Raw genomic sequence first — 19,539 nt, forward strand, 5'->3', positions numbered from 1 at the left:
ATGAGGTTCTGCCAAGGCGATTTTTCCTCCCTGGTCTCCATCATCAGCTTTTTGTCTGGGGAAGGAAGGGCAAGGAGAAGATGGGATTTGCCTCCATTCCAGAAGGAAGGGGAAGGAGATTCCCCCAGTGCATCCCCGGCAGGACGGTCTTGGCACCAAGGTTGTCCTGCAGCCGGGGGCTGTGCTGGGCTGGGAGATGGATGAGGAGAGAGGGGGAAAGGGGCACTGATTTCCTCCTCACCTGCCTGGGTATCCCAAGGCTCCTTCCTTTTCCTCGCAGCCTCCTCCTCCATCCAATCAAGGTTTGGGAATGGGAAATCCTGTTCTGCGAAGAAAACAAAGGGTGCGCACATTGTCTTTTGTTCTGGTTTGAAGGTAAACTTGGGGGAGAGTCTAAGGTCGGAGTTACAATTTAAGAAGAAAATTTAGATCAGGGCAGTGATACAGAAACACTGCCTTAAACTGACAGAGTCAGGATATAACCTGACACCCTGTTGGTCAGGGTGGTGGCAGCAGTCCCATTAAATGGTGGCTTCAGTCCTGTTGGAGTGATCAACGTGATTCTGTCAGAGCAGTGATCCTGTAAAAGGGTCTGGTCTTCCTCTGAAGGTCCAGTGGTTGTTATGGAGCTCTTGTCCTCTGGGAATCCTGTAGGCAAGCTGCTCCTGGTGTTGAAAGCCTCAGCTTATATCCAGGCAGGAATGCTTGGTTCCTCCCCCTGGGCGGAGCATCCCACAATGGGATGATGGAATTTTATCAGTCCTGCAGTGACACTCAATGGCCCATTCACAGGAGATATGTCCCCTGGAGGGCGTTATCAGGGGTGAGTCATGGAAGAGATGAAGAACAATGCCCCACCTTTTTATAGCAGTTTATGAGGATGGGGATTGGAAACATGCATTTGGTTACATCTTGCATTGCAACCTGAAGCAGTGGGGTAATCCCTGCTCTGGGGGTGAACACCACCCCCCTTACCCAAACTGGCTCAGGTGTAAAACCCCCACCCTGGGAAGGGCTCACACACAGGGGACAATGTCACACTTGGCTCCCTCCAGAGGAGGTCTCTGTCCCTTGCTCTCTCCCCCTTTTCTCTTTCTTTCCATCTCTCTCTCTACCTCACATTTACTGTTCAATAAAATCCATTTTGGATTTGGTCTCGTTAGCACTTTAATTGGGGCAGAGGAATCTCTGTAACCATTTTTTTAACCATATTGCAATATTATTTGGGCACAGTGTGTTCAGGGCGCTGTTCTCTGACTCCAAGTGTCTTTGACAACAGCATGGTTCCCTTCTCTGAGTTGTGGTTCTTTCTGGAAGAACTCTTGGAAACTTGGATGCAGGTTCCTCTGAGCGACTTATGGGAGAACTGATGAAGAAAATAGGTGTTGTGGGTGGCCAGTGTAAAGAAAATATTTTGTTGTCCTTCCTTGAAAAGTTTGTTAAAATCACTGGAGGAAAGGGAGCAAATGCTACCAGCCAGACTGACAAGGTTCATTCACCCCACGATGAGGAACACAAGGCTGCGGAAAGTCCCACAAGAACCCCAGCTCAAGTAGCTAAATTCCAGAATAACTTCTGAATTCACAGGCTTGGGGGCTTTGCCAAATGTGAGAATCATTTTTCTCTTCATCCCTGTCAGCTTTGTGACAGCTACACAGAGCTTTCCCTTCCTTTTCATAATCTGTATTGGACCGAATTTCTATTTTGCTCTTATTGGAACCTACCAGCAGCTGAGCTGGAGCTGTTCAGGAACTGATCAACCTTGGAATTGCCACAAAATTGCTTCTATTTTTGGTTTATTCATGTTTGCAATTTATTTGTGTTTTCATCACATATGACTTGTGGGAAAAACAAGTATTCATCAAAGCGATTTATGCAGAGTCAGGTTTGATTTCTGCCAAGTTGTCCAGTGCCCAGGGGAATCTCCCATCCTGTCTGCAGCTGCTCCCACAGGGATATGAGGGCTGATCCCAGAGCCCCAGGGGTCACAGTCAGGGCTGCCCTCAGGGAATGCTCACCTGGTATTGAGGGGCAGCGTGGGAGCACCTGGATCTTGGGGCACCCAGCTGCCCCTCATGTTTGGATGTGCCTGAGGAGGACTGGGACGATGGCAGGGACATCCTGCAGTGACATCCCCTCTGTCCCGCTCTGGGTGAGCTCAGTCCCAAACCTGACCCTGATCCTGGTCTCAATCTCACTCCATGTTTAGACACACTCACAGTTCTGTATTTAATCTCATCCCAGTGCCAGACTTGTCTAGCCCCAGACCCAATCCCAGCCCCAGCCATAAAGCCAATCCCATGTCTAGCCTTAACCCCAATCCCAGCTCTAATCCAAATCTCAGCCCCAACTCCAACCCAGCCCCAGTTCCAGCCCCTTCCTAAATCCTCAGCCCCACACCAAATCCCAGGTTCAGCCCTTCTGGGAGTTTGCGGGTGTCTCTGTCCCTCTGACCCCGATGATGTTTGGGTGGGGTCACACCGGGGCTGAGAGGGACAGAGACCCCCCGGCCTCCCCAGGTGTGAGAAGGTCGGAGAGCCCCCCCAGCCCCGAGCACCCTCAGCGGTGAGAGGGACACAGAAGCCCTGGTCCCCAGCCCTGCACAGGCATTCCCTGAGGCCAGAGGGACAGAGACCCCCCGAGCATCCCCCAGGGCGAGGGGACAGAGAGCCCCAAGCATTCCCTGGGCTGAGAGGGACAGAGACTGCCCCGAGCACCCTTTTCAAGGAAGGACAACACAATATTTTCTTTTTCACTGGTCAGTCAGAACAGCCATTTTCTTCATCATTTCTCCCATAAGTTCCCCAGGAGGAAGGAGGGACTGTTTCCAAGTCCTTCCAAGTTTCCAAGAGTTCTTCCAGAAAGAACCACAATCTCCTCAGAGAAGGGAACCATGCTGTTGTCAAAGACACTTGGAGTCAGAGAACAGCGCCCTGAACACACTGTGCCCAAATAATATTGCAATATGGTTAAAAAAATGGTTACAGAGATTCCTCTGCCCCAATTAAGGTGCTAATGAGACCAAATCCAAAATGGATTTTATTGAACAGTAAATGTGAGGTAGAGAGAGAGATGGAAAGAAAGAGAAAAGGGGGAGAGAGCAAGGGACAGAGACCTCCTCTGGAGGGAGCCAAGTGTGACATTGTCCCCGTGTGTGAGCCCTTCCCAGGGTGGGGGTTTTACACCTGAGCCAGTTTGGGTAAGGGGGGTGGTGTTCACCCCCAGAGCAGGGATTACCCCACTGCTTCAGGTTGCAATGCAAGATGTAACCAAATGCATGTTTCCAATCCCCATCCTCATAAACTGCTATAAAAAGGTGGGGCATTGTTCTTCATCTCTTCCATGACTCACCCCTGATAACGCCCTCCAGGGGACATATCTCCTGTGAATGGGCCATTGAGTGTCACTGCAGGACTGATAAAATTCCATCATCCCATTGTGGGATGCTCCGCCCAGGGGGAGGAACCAAGCATTCCTGCCTGGATATAAGCTGAGGCTTTTAACACCAGGAGCAGCTTGCCTACAGGATTCCCAGAGGACAAGAGCTCCATAATAACCACTGGACCTTCAGAGGAAGACCAGACCCTTTTACAGGATCACTGCTCTGACAGAATCACGTTGATCACTCCAACAGGACTGAAGCCACCATTTAATGGGACTGCTGCCACCACCCTGACCAACAGGGTGTCAGGTTATATCCTGACTCTGTCAGTTTAAGGCAGTGTTTCTGTATCACTGCCCTGATCTAAATTTTCTTCTTAAATTGTAACTCCGACCTTAGACTCTCCCCCAAGTTTACCTTCAAACCAGAACAAAAGACAATGTGCGCACCCTTTGTTTTCTTCGCAGAACAGGATTTCCCATTCCCAAATCTTGATTGGATGGAGGAGGAGGCTGTGAGGAAGAGGAAGGAGCCCTGGGATACCCAGGCAGGTGAGGAGGAAATCAGTGCCCCTTTCCCGCTCTCTCCTCATCCATCTCCCAGCCCAGCACTGTTCCCGGAACAAAAGACAATGTGTGCACCCTTTGTTTTCTTCCCAGAACAGGATTTCCCATTCCCAAACCTTGATTGGATGGAGGAGGAGGCTGTGAGGAAGAGGAAGGAGCCCTGGGATACCCAGGCAGGTGAGGAGGAAATCAGTGCCCCTTTCCCCCTCTCCTGCTCCATCTCCCAGCCCAGCACAGCCCCCAGCTGCAGGACAACCTTGGTGCCAAGACCGTCCTGCCGGGGATGCACTGGGGGAATCTCCTTTCCCTTCCTTCTGGAATGGAGGCAAATCCCATCTTCTCCTTGCCCTTCCTTCCCCAGACAAAAAGCTGATGATGGAGACCATGGAGGAAGAATCTCCTTGGCAGAACCTCATGGAAGAGGCTGTTTTGATTGAGTCCACAGTGCAGAATTCTAATGGGGAGGAAAATCTCCAGAGATCCTGCAGGAAGAGGGGCTCCAAACCCAGCCCAGGGTGCTCTGAGGAGGAAAGACTTACCCAGAGCCAGGAAGGTGGACAGAGCTTCAGCCAGTTCTTGGAGCTGATGGCCCAGGAGCAGCTTCATGATGGGGAGAAGCGCCACAAGTGCTTGGAGTGTGGGAAGAGCTTCAGGCAGAGCAGCACCCTGCTCTGCCACCAGATGATCCACACTGGGGAATGGCCCTACGAGTGTGGGGAATGTGGGAAGGGCTTCAGCTACAGATCCAACCTTGTGACCCACCAACGCATCCACACTGGGGAGAGGCCCCACGAGTGTCCCCACTGTCAGAAGAGCTTTTGGAGAAGCTCCGATCTCCTCAGGCACCAGCTCATTCACACTGGGGAGAGGCCTTTCTGCTGCCCTGACTGTGGGAAGAGCTTCAAGCGCAACTCCGACCTCATTATCCACCAGCGTATCCACACTGGGGAGAGGCCCTATGAGTGCCCAACCTGTGGGAAGAGGTTTCAGACCAGCTCAAATCTCCGTCTGCATGAGCGGATTCACACAGAGGAGAGGCCCTTCCACTGCCCTGACTGTGGGAAGGGCTTCAAGCAAAAGTCCACCCTCATCACCCACCGGCGCATCCACACTGGGGAGAGGCCCTTCGAGTGTCCCCAGTGTGGGAAGAGCTTCACCCAGAGCTCTGCCTTGACCAGACACCAACGGAGGCACCGGTAAGGGAAGCCCTGCAAATGCCACAAACGCAGGAACAGCTTCATGCACCACTCCAGCTTCAACCCCCATTGGAGGGCCCACATTGGGAAGAGCCCTGGTGATCCATTTTCCCTGTGATCCATCTGGGAAGACACCTGTCCCTTTTCCTGCCCATGCCAAAGACATGATGTGGGATGGAAGAACATGAGGGTCAGGCCATGGCCGTGTCATTACATTTACTCCCACCTCAGGTCATTTCCAGGGGCAGGAAAGGGACTCTCTCTCTCTCCCTGAGGAGAAGGGTGTCCTTTCCAGGCAGGGGAAATGCATGGCCAGGAAGAGCCTGTTGTTGATGTATTAGTTTTCCCTGTAAACAGTTTTTCTTATCCCTTCTGTTATCAATATTGTTTCTGTTCCGTTTGTTCCTTATCTCATTGCTGTTCCCAATAAATTGTTCTTATCCCAGCCCGGGATCTTTGCCTTTTGTGCTTTCCATTGGGGGTGGGAGGGCAGAGAGAGCAGCGCGGTTTTAGCACGATCAGGAAATTGGTGAATCCCATTCCTGAACCCCGGCACATGGAACCGAGCATCCCAGCTGGTCCCAGCCCTGGTGGCCATGGCAACAGCCTTGGGAGCGGGTCCCTGGCTGGGGCTGTGGGAACCTCTTCCCTCTGGTGCCCAGGGACAGGAGTGGAGGGAACGGCTGCAGCTGAGTCGGGGCAGTCTCAGGTTGGATGTCAGGAAAAGGTTTTTGCCCAGAGGCTGCTGGGGCCCTGCCCAGGCTCCCCAGGGAACGGTCCCGGCTCCAGGGCTCTCTGAGCTGCAGCAGTGTTTGGACGGCACTGCCAGGCCCAGGCTGGCATTGTTGGGGTGTCCTGTGCAGGGCCAGCAGTTGGGCTGGAGGATCCTGATGGGTCCCTCCCAGCTCAGCCAGTTCTGTGGTTCTGGGATCCCATGAGCCTGGGGATGGGGCTGCAAATGGTTGCCATGGCAACGGGCTGTGGCTGCAGGCCTGAGCTGGTGTCCATGGCAACCACCCCGGCAGGGGGTCTCCATGGAGCTGCCAAGGGACTGAGCATAGCAACAGGGGGTTGGTGATGGTTGCCATGGAAACTGACCGTAGCAACAGGGTCCCGGTGATGGTTGCTATGGAAACTGCCCATAGCAACAGATGTCTGGTGTTGGTTGCCATGGAAACTGACCATAGCAACAGGGGGTGTGTGATGGTTGCCATGGAAACTGACCATAGCAACAGGGGGCTGGTAATGGTTGCCATGGAAACTGACCATAGCAACAGGGGGCTGGTGATGGTTGCCTGCTAAGGATCAGATTTGTCACAGGCCCTCTAAGGGGTTCCATGGGAACTTACCAGGAGTCTCCATGCTGTTCCAGAGCTGGAATGTCACAGGCACAGACAGGGGCTCCATGGAGACCTCCCAGGGCTTTCTGGGATGGTAAGGAGCCGTGTGGTCAGAGCCAGTCACAGCCATTCCATGACGACATCCCAGGGCACCTTGGGCTGCAAAGGCGCCGATCTGTCACAGGCACTCACGGGGGCTCCACAGTGACATCCCAGGAGTCCCCAGGCTGCCAAAGGGCTGGGATGTCCCAGACATTCACAGGTGTTCCTGTCATGGGCACAGTGGGAGCTTCAGGCAAAAGCTTTATTTCTTTATTGGAGAAACTTCTGATGAGTCATGAGGTGAAGAAATGACACCCAGTAGCCACCATGGATCCTCAAACCCCTGCAGGGCCCCTAGACTTCTAACATTCCTTCTAAGAGAGGAGACTGGGAGTGGCTGGATCCAATCCCAGCCCCAGACTTTGTCAAAGGTGCAAAAGATCGAACAGGTGGAATTCAACTTCAACACATTTTGTCCCGCAGGATTAATGACAGAATACCAGATACATTTATATAAATATGTCTCTGGCTTATTCTGATCATGATCAGATGGAAAGATCACTAGCACAGTTATTTACTCCACAGTTCAGGAGCTATACCATTATTAGAATATAGTGCTCTAGGCAGCAGTTTTGAAGTCAGCAGGGCCTTGCTGGAGTTGTTGGAGCCCATTGCAGGCAGAGCCTCCTGCTCCAGCAGGAACTGCCTTTCCTGGGCCATGAGCAGGGCAGGTCCTGCTGCAGGGAAAGCCCCAGGCCAGCCCCAGCACAGGGAAGGGCTCGGGCACAAGGGCAGAGTGCCGCGCTGGGAGCTGTGCCAGGGAGAGCCTGAGGCACCAAAGGCACCCTGGCAGCAGCAGCTGCTTGCAGGCCATGGCCAGAAGCCTCCCTCGGCAGCCCGGCCTGGTGGCCACCACTGCAGAGCTGCTGCCTCAGGGCTCATTCCTGGCTGGGCTCTGAAAAGCCACTTCTGCTCCAGGAGCCTGACTGGGAAGCCATTGGCCCCAGCACCTTGGGGACAAGATATTAATGACAAAACTCTTCATGCCAGCAGAGCCAAGGCAGGGGCAGAGGAAAGGGCAGAGCCAGGCCCAGGGGAAAGGTCTGCCATGGTGATGGCTGTGAGGTCACTGCCCCTGCAGCAGCCTGGCTGCCCTCAGTAGACATTCTGGCCTGAAGCGTTGTGAGGGCACCCAGCACATCAGAGAACCCACACTACAGGAATTCTGTCCCTGAGGATGAGAGGGTTTCACTGGGTCAGGCTGCACAAACATCCTGATCTTAGACAGTTCCTGTGATGGGGCATCCCTTTCTCTGGAAATACACTTGCAGCTTTGTGCCTTTCTCATAACTATAAAAGATTTCCTCCTTCTACCAAATGTAAATCCACCTTCATTCGTTTTAAAGATATTGACCCTTGTTCTGTCACTGCAAGATTTAGGAGAAAAATCCTTTAATCACTATTTTTCCGTTTTCACAGGTCTTGGAGAGGACCCAAAAATCTCCCAAGATGGGGTTTGGAGGCCTCATCAGATAAGCACCAGGGAGAGGCTGATAGCTCTGGGGTCAGTGGGGTAGAGACTGAGGACTAAACGCGAATAGCCTGGGAGGGATGGAAGGGTGGTTTCAGAGAGTCTGGAGCTTTTTCTTCATAGTGGGAATGGGCCTGAAGAAGACATAATAGCATCAAGGGCAGTTGGGGAGGCCCAGACTGGCACCAGGAGAAAGGAATTTCCCTGCCAGGGCAGGGCTGTGGTGCAGCACGTGCAGGCAGAGGCAGGCAGGAGGCAGAGCTGCCCCAAAGGAAGGGCCCAGCCAGGTGTGGCAGCAGGGGATGCCGACAGCCTGCAGGGAGAGAGGCACAGCTTTGCTCAGCACCAGAGACACCTTTCCCTCGCTTGTTCCCACATGTCATCACTGCCACCTGTGTTCTTCTCTACCTGGAACCTGGGTACATTTTCTCGGTCCTGTCCCTCAGAAGGATCTATTTAAAGTATGAAAAACTTCAGTGTTTCCCCCTCTTTTTGAGTCCCTGAGAAGTTCTTTGAGCACATTCTGGGGGATGGGTCTGAAGCAAAGAACAGCAAAGCCCCAGAGGGTGATTAAAGTCCCTGTGCTGTGTCTGTGCTGCTGAGCTGGGCTGGGCTCCTGGCCCAGAGGCAGCTCCTGGCAAGGGCAGCGCTGCAGAGAGACAGCTCTGGCCAGGAGCAGCTCCTGTGCACAGCCCAGCAGGGCTGGGGCACTGCCAGGGCCCCTCAGGGACACCAGCAGGGCACAGACAGAGCTCACAGGGACTCAGCACTGGGAGGGGCTGTGGGATGGCCCTGAGGGGGCTCTGTCACAGCAGCACCTCTGGGGCTGTGTCACAGAGGCACAGAGCAGCTGTGATGGCAGCAAGGGGCTGTGTGACAGCACAGAGTGGGCTGTGTGAGGTCACAGATTGGGCTATGACATCACAGAGTTTGTTGTGTGAGGTCACTGAGCAGCTACAGCATCATAGAGGGGACTGTGTGACATCACAGAGCAGTCTGTGACATCAGGGCATGGCTGTATGACATCATAGAGCTGGCTGTGAGGTCAGAGTGTGTGCTGTGACATTACAGAGTGGCAGTATGACATTGCAGAGAGGGTTTTGTGACATCACTGAGACTGTTGTGACATCACACAGCTGCCTGTGACGATAAAGAGCAGGTGTGAGGCCATAGAGCAGATCCTGCCATCATAGAGGGTGTCTCTGTGACATCAGAGAGTGGGTTGTGGCATCACTGGGTGGCCGTGTAACATCACAGAGCAGGCTGTGACAACACAGAAAAGACAGTGACATCACAGGGTGCCTTTTTGACATCACTGTGTTTTCTGTGACATCACAGTGCAGCTGCATGACATTCCAGGGTGACATCTCAGATTTGGTTCTGTGGCATCACAAGCGTGATGTGTGACATCCCAGAGTGGGCTGTGATATCATTGGTGTCTATGTGACATTGCAAAAGAGGTGTGCGGCATCATAAGGGGCAGTGTGACATCACAGGGGCAGTGTGATATCACAGGAGCTCTGTGACATCACGAGGGCTGTGTGAGGTCACTGGGAAGGTCACTCTGCCCTGGCCCCCCTCACAGCTCCCCCCAGAGCAGTCCAACCCTGCTTGTGCACAGCGGGGTCCTCTGTCCCCCCGGGTCCCCCGGCCCCGCAGCCTCCCCCAGAGGATGTTCCACGAGATCGACCCCAGACCCTGACACAGGGATGGGGGGCCAGGGCCCTGGGGGTGGCACAGGGGGACAGGGACCCCCCGGCAGCGTCCCCATGTCCCCCAGGGCCAGAGCCTGGGCCAGGGCTCCTTCACCCTGCTACCAACAAGGGGCTGAGACTGCTGAAAAAATCTCCAGCAAGGGAGCAGCAGAAACCAGATTTAATATTAAGGGACAGCAGCACAAAGTTCCTTGGCAAGAGTCACTCTGCTCCTGACTGGACAGTTCAGGCACAGAAAGGAAACAAAGTAACAACAAAACCAAAGTAAATCTAGGCAATCAAACCAGAAATGAACTGAGAACTGTCCCTGTGAGTGTGTATGACACAAGGGCAGCGAGGGCAAGGATAAAAGGAATACAGCCTAAAAGCTTAATAGAGCTCAAACCTAACAGAATTTAACTTACACCTTAACCTTAAGTGATACCTTCAACTTCACAATTTGGCAGAAGAACACTACTTAACAGTATCTAACCTAACTTATAACTTACGACTTAATTTAAAAAGGGAATACCACTTAAAAAATTAGGTAATAACTTAAAATAAACTTTATATCTTTGCAAAAGAACAGCTTTCAGCAGCATTTAACTTAGCTTAGAGCTTGCAACAAAACCTTACTTACTGATATCTGGATATCTGACTGACTCAGCTATCCAAAGCACTTAAACCCCTCAGAGAGCAGTATTTCTGCCACATTTCCCCAGCACAGGCGCTCCTGTGTGCACACAGACACCAAGAGTCAGTGCAAGGCACCTGTGAGAAATTCCCCTGAGGGCAGGAAATGCTCACTGCTAATGCTTTGGCATCTCCCCAGTGGGTGAAGGGTTGAGCCTGGAGGAGTGGGGGGATCGGCCCAGGCTCCGTCGTTGTTCAGGATCCCCGAGTGCAGCAAACAGGAGAGTTCCCGGCTGGGAGAGGCCCCACTCAGAGGGAGTCGTGGCCCAGGAGAGCTCCAAGGGCTCCTTTTGGAGCGCTGTTTGCAGGGCCCCAAGAGAGGGGCTTCAGTCCCAGCAATGGTTCATCCTGGCCACACTTGGCACCAACAGCTTTCTTTGGATCCCTGTGATAACAGGGATGTTGTGCCACGGAGGGAACAACAACAGTTCCCAGGGCTGCTCCTACAGAAACCAGGAGCTGGTTGGGCAGCAGCAGTGCCTGGAGCAGTCAGTGTTTGTGATGAGCTGCAGAGGAGCAGAGCCCAGGGGCTGTTGGCCAAGGCCGAGGCCCAAGGAGCATTTCTCAGCTGGCAGGGTGGCCTGAGAAGGGGAGGGGGGAATGCAGCAGCACAGGGCCATGGAACCAAGGGACCATTGTGACACTGTGGGGTCCTGTGAGACCAAAGGACCATTGTGACACTGTGGGCCCCTTTGAGACCAAGGGAACATTGTGACACTGTGGGGCCCTGTCAGACCAAAGAGCCAGTGTGACACTGTGGGGCCCTGTGACATCAAGGGACCATTTTGACACTGTGGGGCACCATGGAATCATGGAGAGCACTGTGACATTGCTGGGCCTCATGGAAACATGGAGACCATTGTGACACTCTGAGGCCCTGTGGAATAAGCAAACCATTGGGACACTGTGAGGCCTCATGGAACCAGTGAGACCATGAGGAAGTCTATTGTGATACTATGGACCTCCTCATAGTGGCCCTGGGAGGACCATTGTGATACTGTGGGGCCTCATGAAATCAAGAGGCCTTTGTGACACTGCAGGGCTGCATGGAACCAAAGCTCCAGGGTGACACAGAGTGGCCTCCTGTCATCAGTGGTCCATTGTGACACTGTGAAGCCAGAGGAGACCATTGTGACACAGCAAAGCCCCAGGGTCCAAAGGTCCATTGTGATATTGCAGACCTCATGGAACAGAGGAGTCCCATGACATTGTGGGGCCTGGGGAACCATGGAGACCATTGTGACACTGCAAGGGCTCATGGAATCCTTGGGACCATTGTGACACTGCAAGGGCTCATGGAATCCTTAGGACCATTGTGACACTGTGGGGCCTTATGGAACCTAGGGGCCACTGTGACATTGTGGGACCCCATGGAACCTAGGGGCCATTGTGGCACTGCAGGTCTTCTTGTAATCAAGGGGCCATTGTGACACTGCTGGAACCCCTGGAATCAAGTCACCATGATGACACTGCGGGGCTCCATGGATCCAAGGCACCATTGTGACACTATGGAGCCCCATAAAACCAAGAGAATACAGAACAGCTCTGGCTGGTTTGGCCTCCCATGGACTGCCTGACTGGTACAGCTGACCTGTGCATGTTGAGGGTCACTTCTCATCTGCTGCTGAAACACTGGGGCTCTGTGCTTTCCTTCCCAATGGAAAAGAACTGTCCTTCTGCTCCAGGCACCCATGGCCAGAATTGGGATTTCACCTCCAAATTTTCTTATATCCTGATATTGTTCCCATAGGAATATTGCCAGGACAAGTCTGGCTGGCAGTGGTTTCACAGTAGTCACTTCTCATCTGTCGCCAAAACACTGAGGGAGGGTCCATGCTCTCCTTCCCATGGGAAAGAACTGTCCTGCCTCTCCAGGTGCCCATGGCCGAGATTGGTTTTCCACCTCCAAAATTCCCTAAATTCAAAGACTGCTTCCAAAAAAAATCTGCCATTCCTGACACGTCTGGCTGGCCTTGGCCTACTGAGGCTCTCACCTGCCTTCCAAACCTTGGAGCTGTGTGCTTTCCTTCCTATGGAAAAGAACTGTCCTTCTGAACCAGGTGCCCATGGCCACAAATGGGATTTCACTTCCAGCATTTCCTGTAGTGAAAGACTGGAGGAGACTGTTGGCTCGAAACATTTTGTGTGTGGAGGAGGAAGGGGCAGGTCCAGCCTTGCCCTGCCCTGGAACCCCAGCCCTGCCCTGCCCTGTGACCCCAGTACCCCCAGAGCCTCTATCCCAGCCCAGCAGTGTCTGCCAGTCCCTGGCACAGCACAGGCAATGCTCCACAGCCACCTCTGCAGCCCCAGCCCAGCTCCTGAGGGACCAAATGACCCCAAGTCCCACCTGGGGGAAGGGCCCAGGATGACCAAGGGGTATTTGAGGCTGACCACATGGCAAGCACACATCTTGACCCTACCTCCTCTTGGAATTTCCATCTGAAACGTTCTGGAATCCAGGAGTTGGTAGCTGTTTGTGTGCTCCCCTGTATTTTGTTTTATTTCTTTCTCTCTTTCTGTGTTTTCTTTTCCTTCTTCTAATTCCCTCTTCTTGCCAATTTTGAGTAACTTAAAATTGAACAGGCTTAGAATTTGTAAAGGTGAAGGGGCCAAGTTAATGCTTTGAGAATTGTGTTGTGTTGATTGAATGTCATATTAAACCTTTTGCCAAAGTTTCTCTGATTTTCTAAAGTTACCAGTAAAAGCTGTTTTGTTGTTTTGAGCTCCTGAGAATCTTTTGTTGGTATTGCTCCAGTGAGTTCAACTCAGAGTATGGAAAGAATTGTAATTCCTTTTAAATATCTCTTTTAGAGAGTTGTTTGGGGGATGGGAGTCAGGGCTTGTGTGCCCTGCTTGGCACAGCCCAGGCAGGGCTTTCCCAGCCACATTCCACACTCCATTTCCCAGCTGGAGCCCCTGCTGCCTCTGAGTTGTGCTGCCCCAGCCCCAGGGACGCTCTCCTTGTCTGCCCATTCCCCCACGGTCTCTGGGCAGGGATGGCCTCAGTGGGGGCTGCTGACATCCTCTGCACCTTGGAGGCTGCTGCTGAATTGTCCTGCTCCAGAGGCTTGTTCAGCCTTCAGCTCTTCAGTGCAGGAATACACTGTCTCAGGGCTCATTAACATTGAGAACACCTTAAAAAGCCAAGCCTCTGAGAACAATTTAATTTTAATTTTTAAATATTTTGCGGTTAATTAGACAAATTCCAGTAGTGTATTCAAGTTGAATAGATTCTATTTAAAAAGACAGTGAGAAAAGATTTCTTAGGTCAAATTGAGGGTTTTTTCCCCCTGTCCATTTACATATACATGCAATCTCCAGCTGACACTGAATCCAAGTACCTCCTTATGCAGTTGGAATAGATATGAAAATCAAGACCCTTGATGGCTGACAATCAATTAGACTCTGTCTCTACCCCCACCCCACCATTTCCCCCATCCAAGCCCTGGCACTCAGAGTAGCCTTGTACAAATCTGAGCTCCCTCCAGGCCAGGCTGCACCTGCAGCTTTCAGCTCCTTGGCTCCAACTTCCACCTGCTTTCTTTGGAGAAGGAGCTGCCCGAGAAACAGAGGGATGTTCATTTCTTTTCAGCCAAGAAACCCCTGGGAACTAAGGTGTGTGCTGGAATTCAATGCACTCCCCATCCCACAGCAGCCCTGCATTTCCCTCCTGCAGCCTTGGTCTCCAGCACAGCCATGGAGGCTCTTTGGGCTCTGGAGTGTTGCTGCAGCCCCCAAGGGCAGCTGAGCTCTGCCTTTGGCACAGTCAGGCCTGGCCAGCACAGGCCTCGCTCAGCAATTGCTTGTGTGAGCCTGGCCTTGCTGTCAGCCCCGGAAGTGGCTGCGTGGCCCCTTTGTGGTCCTTTGCTTGCCCAGCCATGGTGGCTCAGCCCCTGTGCAGGCCCAGCCCAGGCCAGGAGCATTGCGGCTGGGAACGGCCCTTGTGCCGTGGTGCCCACAGCAGCCTTGGGGCTCTGTGCCCCATGGCCTCCCTGCTGGGCAGTCTCTGCCAGCTCCTACAGAGCCCGTGGCACCTGTGGGGATGCACAGACAGCCCTGCCCCGGGCTCTGCCACCCTCTGGGCCAGCAGAGAGGCAGCCAGGGCTGGCCATGGCTGGGAACAGGCCCTGAGCCCTGCAGGAGGATGGAGCTGGGCCACAGCCAAACTCAGCCCAGGCCAAAGCTGGGCTCAGCAGTCAGGGCTGCCTAGGCAAGGGCACAGAGGCTGGTGCTGACAAATATCCTGGGCCCCCTCCCTGCTCTGTCCATGCCCCCAAGGGCACAGAGCAGCCTCCTCTCTGGGCCACTTGCCTGTTTGCAATGCCTTGCACAGGCGCTGGCCCTGCCCCACAAGGCCTGGCCTGATTCCTGCCCCTGCACACTCAGCCAGGCTGAGATGGACACTGATGGTTTCTGGGCCAGGCTCTCTGAGCCCAGCCCAGCTCCCTGCAAGCTCTGTCAGCTGCCCTGAGCTCTGGGCAGCACCAAGGGCCTCTCCCAGCCCAGCCCAGCCGGCTCTGGCCCCACAGCTCTGCTCAGGCCAGGCTGCTCTGGGCACTGCCCCATGGCCTCAGCCCCTGGCAAGGGCACAGCAGCAGCTGCAGCTGCCACAGGACTCAGCCCCAGCCATGGGGGAAGGTGCTTGGCCAAGGCCAAAGGAGGCTCCCTGGCTGCCCTGCTCTCCGCTGCCTGAGGTGCTGAGAGCTCTGCAGCCCCTGCTGCCATCCCATCTGCCCAGGGCAGCACAAGAGCCCCGGCCTTGGGGCCCTCAAGAGCTGCTCCTGCTCCAGGCCCAGGGTAGGGCCCATCCCAGAGCTGGGGCAGCCACAAAGTTGTGCCCATTTCTGTTCATTGCTGCTCTGATGGGGATGGATCCTTAGCCACTTGGAAGTTGCGGGAGAACTTTGCTTCTCCAGAGGCGTCTTCTTTCTTGACCACTTCAGTTCAGGAATTCAGTGTAAAAGGCTCATAAATATTTGTTCCAAAACACCTGAACAAGAAGAACCCCAGGGAATTATATAAATATTCAATTTGACCGTGGTAATTATACACATTTAAGAAGTATATTCAAAGTGAATATACTATATTGAGAACAATGCAGTGAGAACTGTTTTGTCCTCTTTTCTTTTCCTATTTATAGATTGATATCAGCAATGTCCAATTGATATTGACTCCCAGACCCTCCTAATGCAGTCTGAATACACATGAAAATCAAGACCCTTCATGGCTGCCAATCAATAACACTTTGTCCCTACCCCCTCCCTACCATTTCCCTCAGGAATGATGTGTCCAGCAGGAGCAGGGCAGTGATTCTTCCCTTGTGCTCAGCACTTGTTGGGAAGCACCTCAAGTTCTGTGTGCAGTTCTGGGCCCCTCAGTTTAGGAAGGACATGGAGGGGCTGGAGCGTGTCCAGAGAAGGGCAACAAGGCTGCTGAGGGGTCTGGAAAAGAAGTCCTGTGAGGAGTGGCTGAGCGAGCTGGGGCTGTTTATCCTGGAGAAGAGGAGGCTCAGGGGAGACCAGGCAGTGTCAGGGCACAGATTGGACTTGATTATCTCCAAGGTCTTTTCCAACCCTGCTGATTCTGGGATTCTCTCAAACCCTTGGAGCAGTCACAGGATGAGCCCTGGGCCTCCTCTTCAGAAGCTGCAGCAGCCCAAGTCCCTCAGCTTCTCCTCACAGCCCCAAAGCCCAGCCTGTCAGTCCTGCAGAGCCTCTGCAGCTCCTCCTCATTGCCCAGAACAGGCAGCTCCAGAGCCAGACACAGCAGCCCAGATGTGTCCCCCTGGCCTGGGGTGCCTCTGGCAAGGGAGCAGCGCGAGGCACTGCAGGAGCCTGCAGACAATTCCTACAGCACTTGTAGGATGATCCTGCTCCCCAAGGGACGTTCCCATGGGGCCAAGTCAGGAACTGCAATGGGGAGTGGGGCCAGACAGGAAAGGGCAAAGAAGGATGGGATGTTTGCAGGGGAAGGAACAGGGATGGGCAAGAGCAAGAAATTTATATCGGGGAAAGAGTAAAGAAAGCAAAGGTGAAGCAAAGGAAATGCTCAGGGCAGTTTGGGGGTGGCTGCCAGGCAGCCCTGGCTCTGCGCAACATTGTCTGCAGTGGGACAGGAAACTCCCAGCTGATGGGAACAAACTTGCTGGCTGACTGCAGAGGCCAGGACAAAGCTGAGTGGTTTCCCTGGTGTCCCCCAGCCCTTGCTGGCCCCAGGGGCTGATGGCATTTGTGCTCCCTCAGGTTCATGTCCCCACACCAACAGCATGGGGGTGCTCCCCCTGCTGTGTACAATGCAAACAGGGGCTGCTGAGCCAGTGATGCTGTGTCTGTGCCTGCAAGGATGGGGCACCTGTGTGAGCTGGGGGAGAGGCCAGGGCTGCAGAGGGGGGATGTTGTTGGCAGCTCCATGAGGACACTCTGGGTCACTGCCCTGGGCTGTGCAGCGCACTGGGGATGGATCAGCCCCTGCTCTGCTGCTCCTTCCCATCTGCCCCACGGCCCTTGCAGAGCCCCAGCCATGCTGTTTGTACCCAGCCTGCCCACGGCCAGCCTGGGACTGCTCATGGGGCTTTTCTGTGCTGAGCACTGGCCTGGGTGTGTTCTTGAGAGAGCCTGGGCAAGGAGCCTGGAGCCCCCAGGCCCTGGCCTGAGGCGTCAGCGCTGCCCCAGCAGAGCCCATGGCCTGTCCTTGCTGCAGCCCCGGCACTGCCACCCCCAGGGCTGTGCCCGGCCCTGGGAGCACTCAGGCCCTGCAGCAACACCAGGGCCACCAGGGCAGCGGGGCAGGGCCATGGCAGCAGCACTGGCAACACCAAGTGCTGCTGCTGCTGGGCACAGCTGCTGCGCCAGCCCTGATCTGCCCCCAGCTCTGCACACAGACATTGCTGCTGCAGCTCCAGGGAAGGCAACAAAAGGGCATCTCTGTAGAAAACTTTGCTGCAAGATCCTTTAGTTCCTTCACATACACCAAGAGTGCAGCCCCTCATTGACACAGTCTGTGGTCACAGGGAAGGTGGAGAGAAAGAAATTGAGAAATGACACAAACAATGGATTTTCATTGTGCAAATATTATTAAATTAAAACAAAAAAAGAAAGATAAACCACAACCAAACAAACAAGAAGTATCAAAGATGACTTTTATTACAAGTGATTTGCAGAAATTGGCCAGCAGTTTAATGTGGAGAGCCTGGTTCAAGCATGGCTTAAAGAAAGAGGCCATGAAGGTATACAGCTGATGGAAAAGTAAAAGATAGCTGTAAAGCAGCATTTCCCAGGCTTGATTCTGTAAATAATTAGGTTTTCAAGCACATTTTTATAAACAATAAGATTCTCAGACAGTCTTCTCATAACAGGCAAACATTCTGTCCTTGGCTGCTCTGGGAACAGATAGCTGCTCTGGGAACAGATATGAAGGTTTTGTGAACTTTTCATATCACGGTGAGAACACTGATCCTGGTTTCAATAAACAAACCACAGGTATTGTAAACAAAAGGAGGGTTGGAGTTTTCTCTGTAGCCTATCATGAGCTTGAATTTTGCAATATGCATGAAGTCAATTAACATTTTTATAAAAGGTGCCTGATTTGTTCAATAAATCGGAGTCGATGCTCATCAATCGGATGGTCGTCTCCCTTCACTTCAATAGTTTAATGTTCCTGAAACCATCCTGTCATCAGTCTCCACACTGCAGCCTTGAGCTGCTGGTTCCTCAGGCTGTAGATGAGGGGGCTCAGGACTGGAGGCACCACTGAGTACAGAACAGATAGTGCCAGATCCAGGAATGGGGAGGACACGGAACGGGGCTTCAGGTAGTAAAATACAGCAGTGCTGATGAACAGAGAGACGACTCCCAGGTGAGGGAGGCAGGTGGAAAAGGCTTTGTGCCGTCCCTGCTCAGAGGGGATCCTCAGCACAGCCCTGAAGATCTGCACATAGGAGAAAACAATGAAGACAAAACAACCAAGTGCTAAAGAGATGGAAAATAGAATAACCCTAAGTTCCCTGAGGTAGGAATTAAAGCAGGAGAGCTTGAGGATCTGGGGGATTTCACAGAAAAACTGGCACAGGGTATTGCCATGGCACAGGGGCAGGGAAAATGTATTGGCTGTGTGCACCAGTGAATAAAGAAAAGCACTGGCCCAGGCAGCTGCTGCCATGTAGGCACAAGCTCTGCTGCCCAGGAGGGTCCCGTAGTGCAGGGGTTTGCAGATGGACACGTAGCATTCGTAGCACATGATGGTCAGAAGGGAAAATTCTGCTGAAATGAAGAACAGAAAGAAAAAGAGCTGTGCAGCACATCCAGTGTAGGAGATGTTCCTGGTGCTCCAGAGGGAATTGTGCATGGCTTTGGGGACAGTGGTGCAGATGGAGCCCAGGTTGCTGAGGGCCAGGTTGAGCAGGAAGAAGAACATGGGCGTGTGCAGGTGGTGGCCGCAGGCTACGGCGCTGATGATGAGGCCGTTGCCCAGGAGGGCAGCCAGGGAGATGCCCAGCAAGAGGCAGAAGTGCAGGAGCTGCAGCTGCCGCATGTCTGCCAATGCCAGCAGGAGGAAGTGCCTGATGGAGCTGCTGTTGGACATATGCTGTGTCTTGGCATGAGGATCTGTAGAAAAAGTAATCATGGAATAGCTGGGTTTGGAAAGGACTTTAAATATCCCAGCACAGCTTGGGGGCACTTTCCCCCCTCTGCCTGCCCAGGGCTCTGCTGCCTGGAGCTGTCCCTGCCAGCAGTTGCTTCCCTGTGCCCAGGGCTGGGCCCTGCAAGTGCTGCCAGAGCCCAGCCCAGCCCTGGGGGCTCAGCTCTGCCCTGCAGACCCCTCCCAGCTCTGACACTGCCCAAGGGAGCTCTGGATCTGCAGGGTCTGATGGCAACGTCAGAGCAACCCTGAGGAGGCTGCAAAAGGGACACTGATGCTGCCTGTGAGGGGCCCTGTGCTGATTTATGTCACTCCCTGGTTTATCCAGATCTTAGATAACACTTTTTTTTTGTCCACCTGAACTGAGAAATGAAAATATATCTCCAGTTTCCCATCCTGGCAACCCAGAGCAATAGATTATTAAAGCAGGATTTTCCCTTTTATGCAACCCCTGCCTT

The 19,539-nt window shown here is 53.4% G+C and overlaps 1 protein-coding gene across 1 annotated transcript in view; it reads right to left on the reverse strand.

Moving 5' to 3' along the window:
• The window catches only part of LOC128948610 (olfactory receptor 14C36-like), a 45,782-nt gene extending 26,758 nt beyond the window's left edge, over positions 1–19,024 (reverse strand). Inside the window, exon 1 of the mRNA XM_054293381.1 lies at positions 18,137–19,024. Coding sequence (XP_054149356.1) covers positions 18,137–19,024 — 888 coding nt within the window. The remainder of the gene's footprint in view (positions 1–18,136) is intronic.
• Positions 19,025–19,539: the final 515 nt, after the last annotated feature.

This window comes from Melozone crissalis, unplaced genomic scaffold (assembly GCF_028551555.1).
Source record: "Melozone crissalis strain CALT ecotype California unplaced genomic scaffold, PUWL_Pcris_2 ptg000139l_1, whole genome shotgun sequence".
Lineage (NCBI taxonomy): Eukaryota > Metazoa > Chordata > Aves > Passeriformes > Passerellidae > Melozone > Melozone crissalis.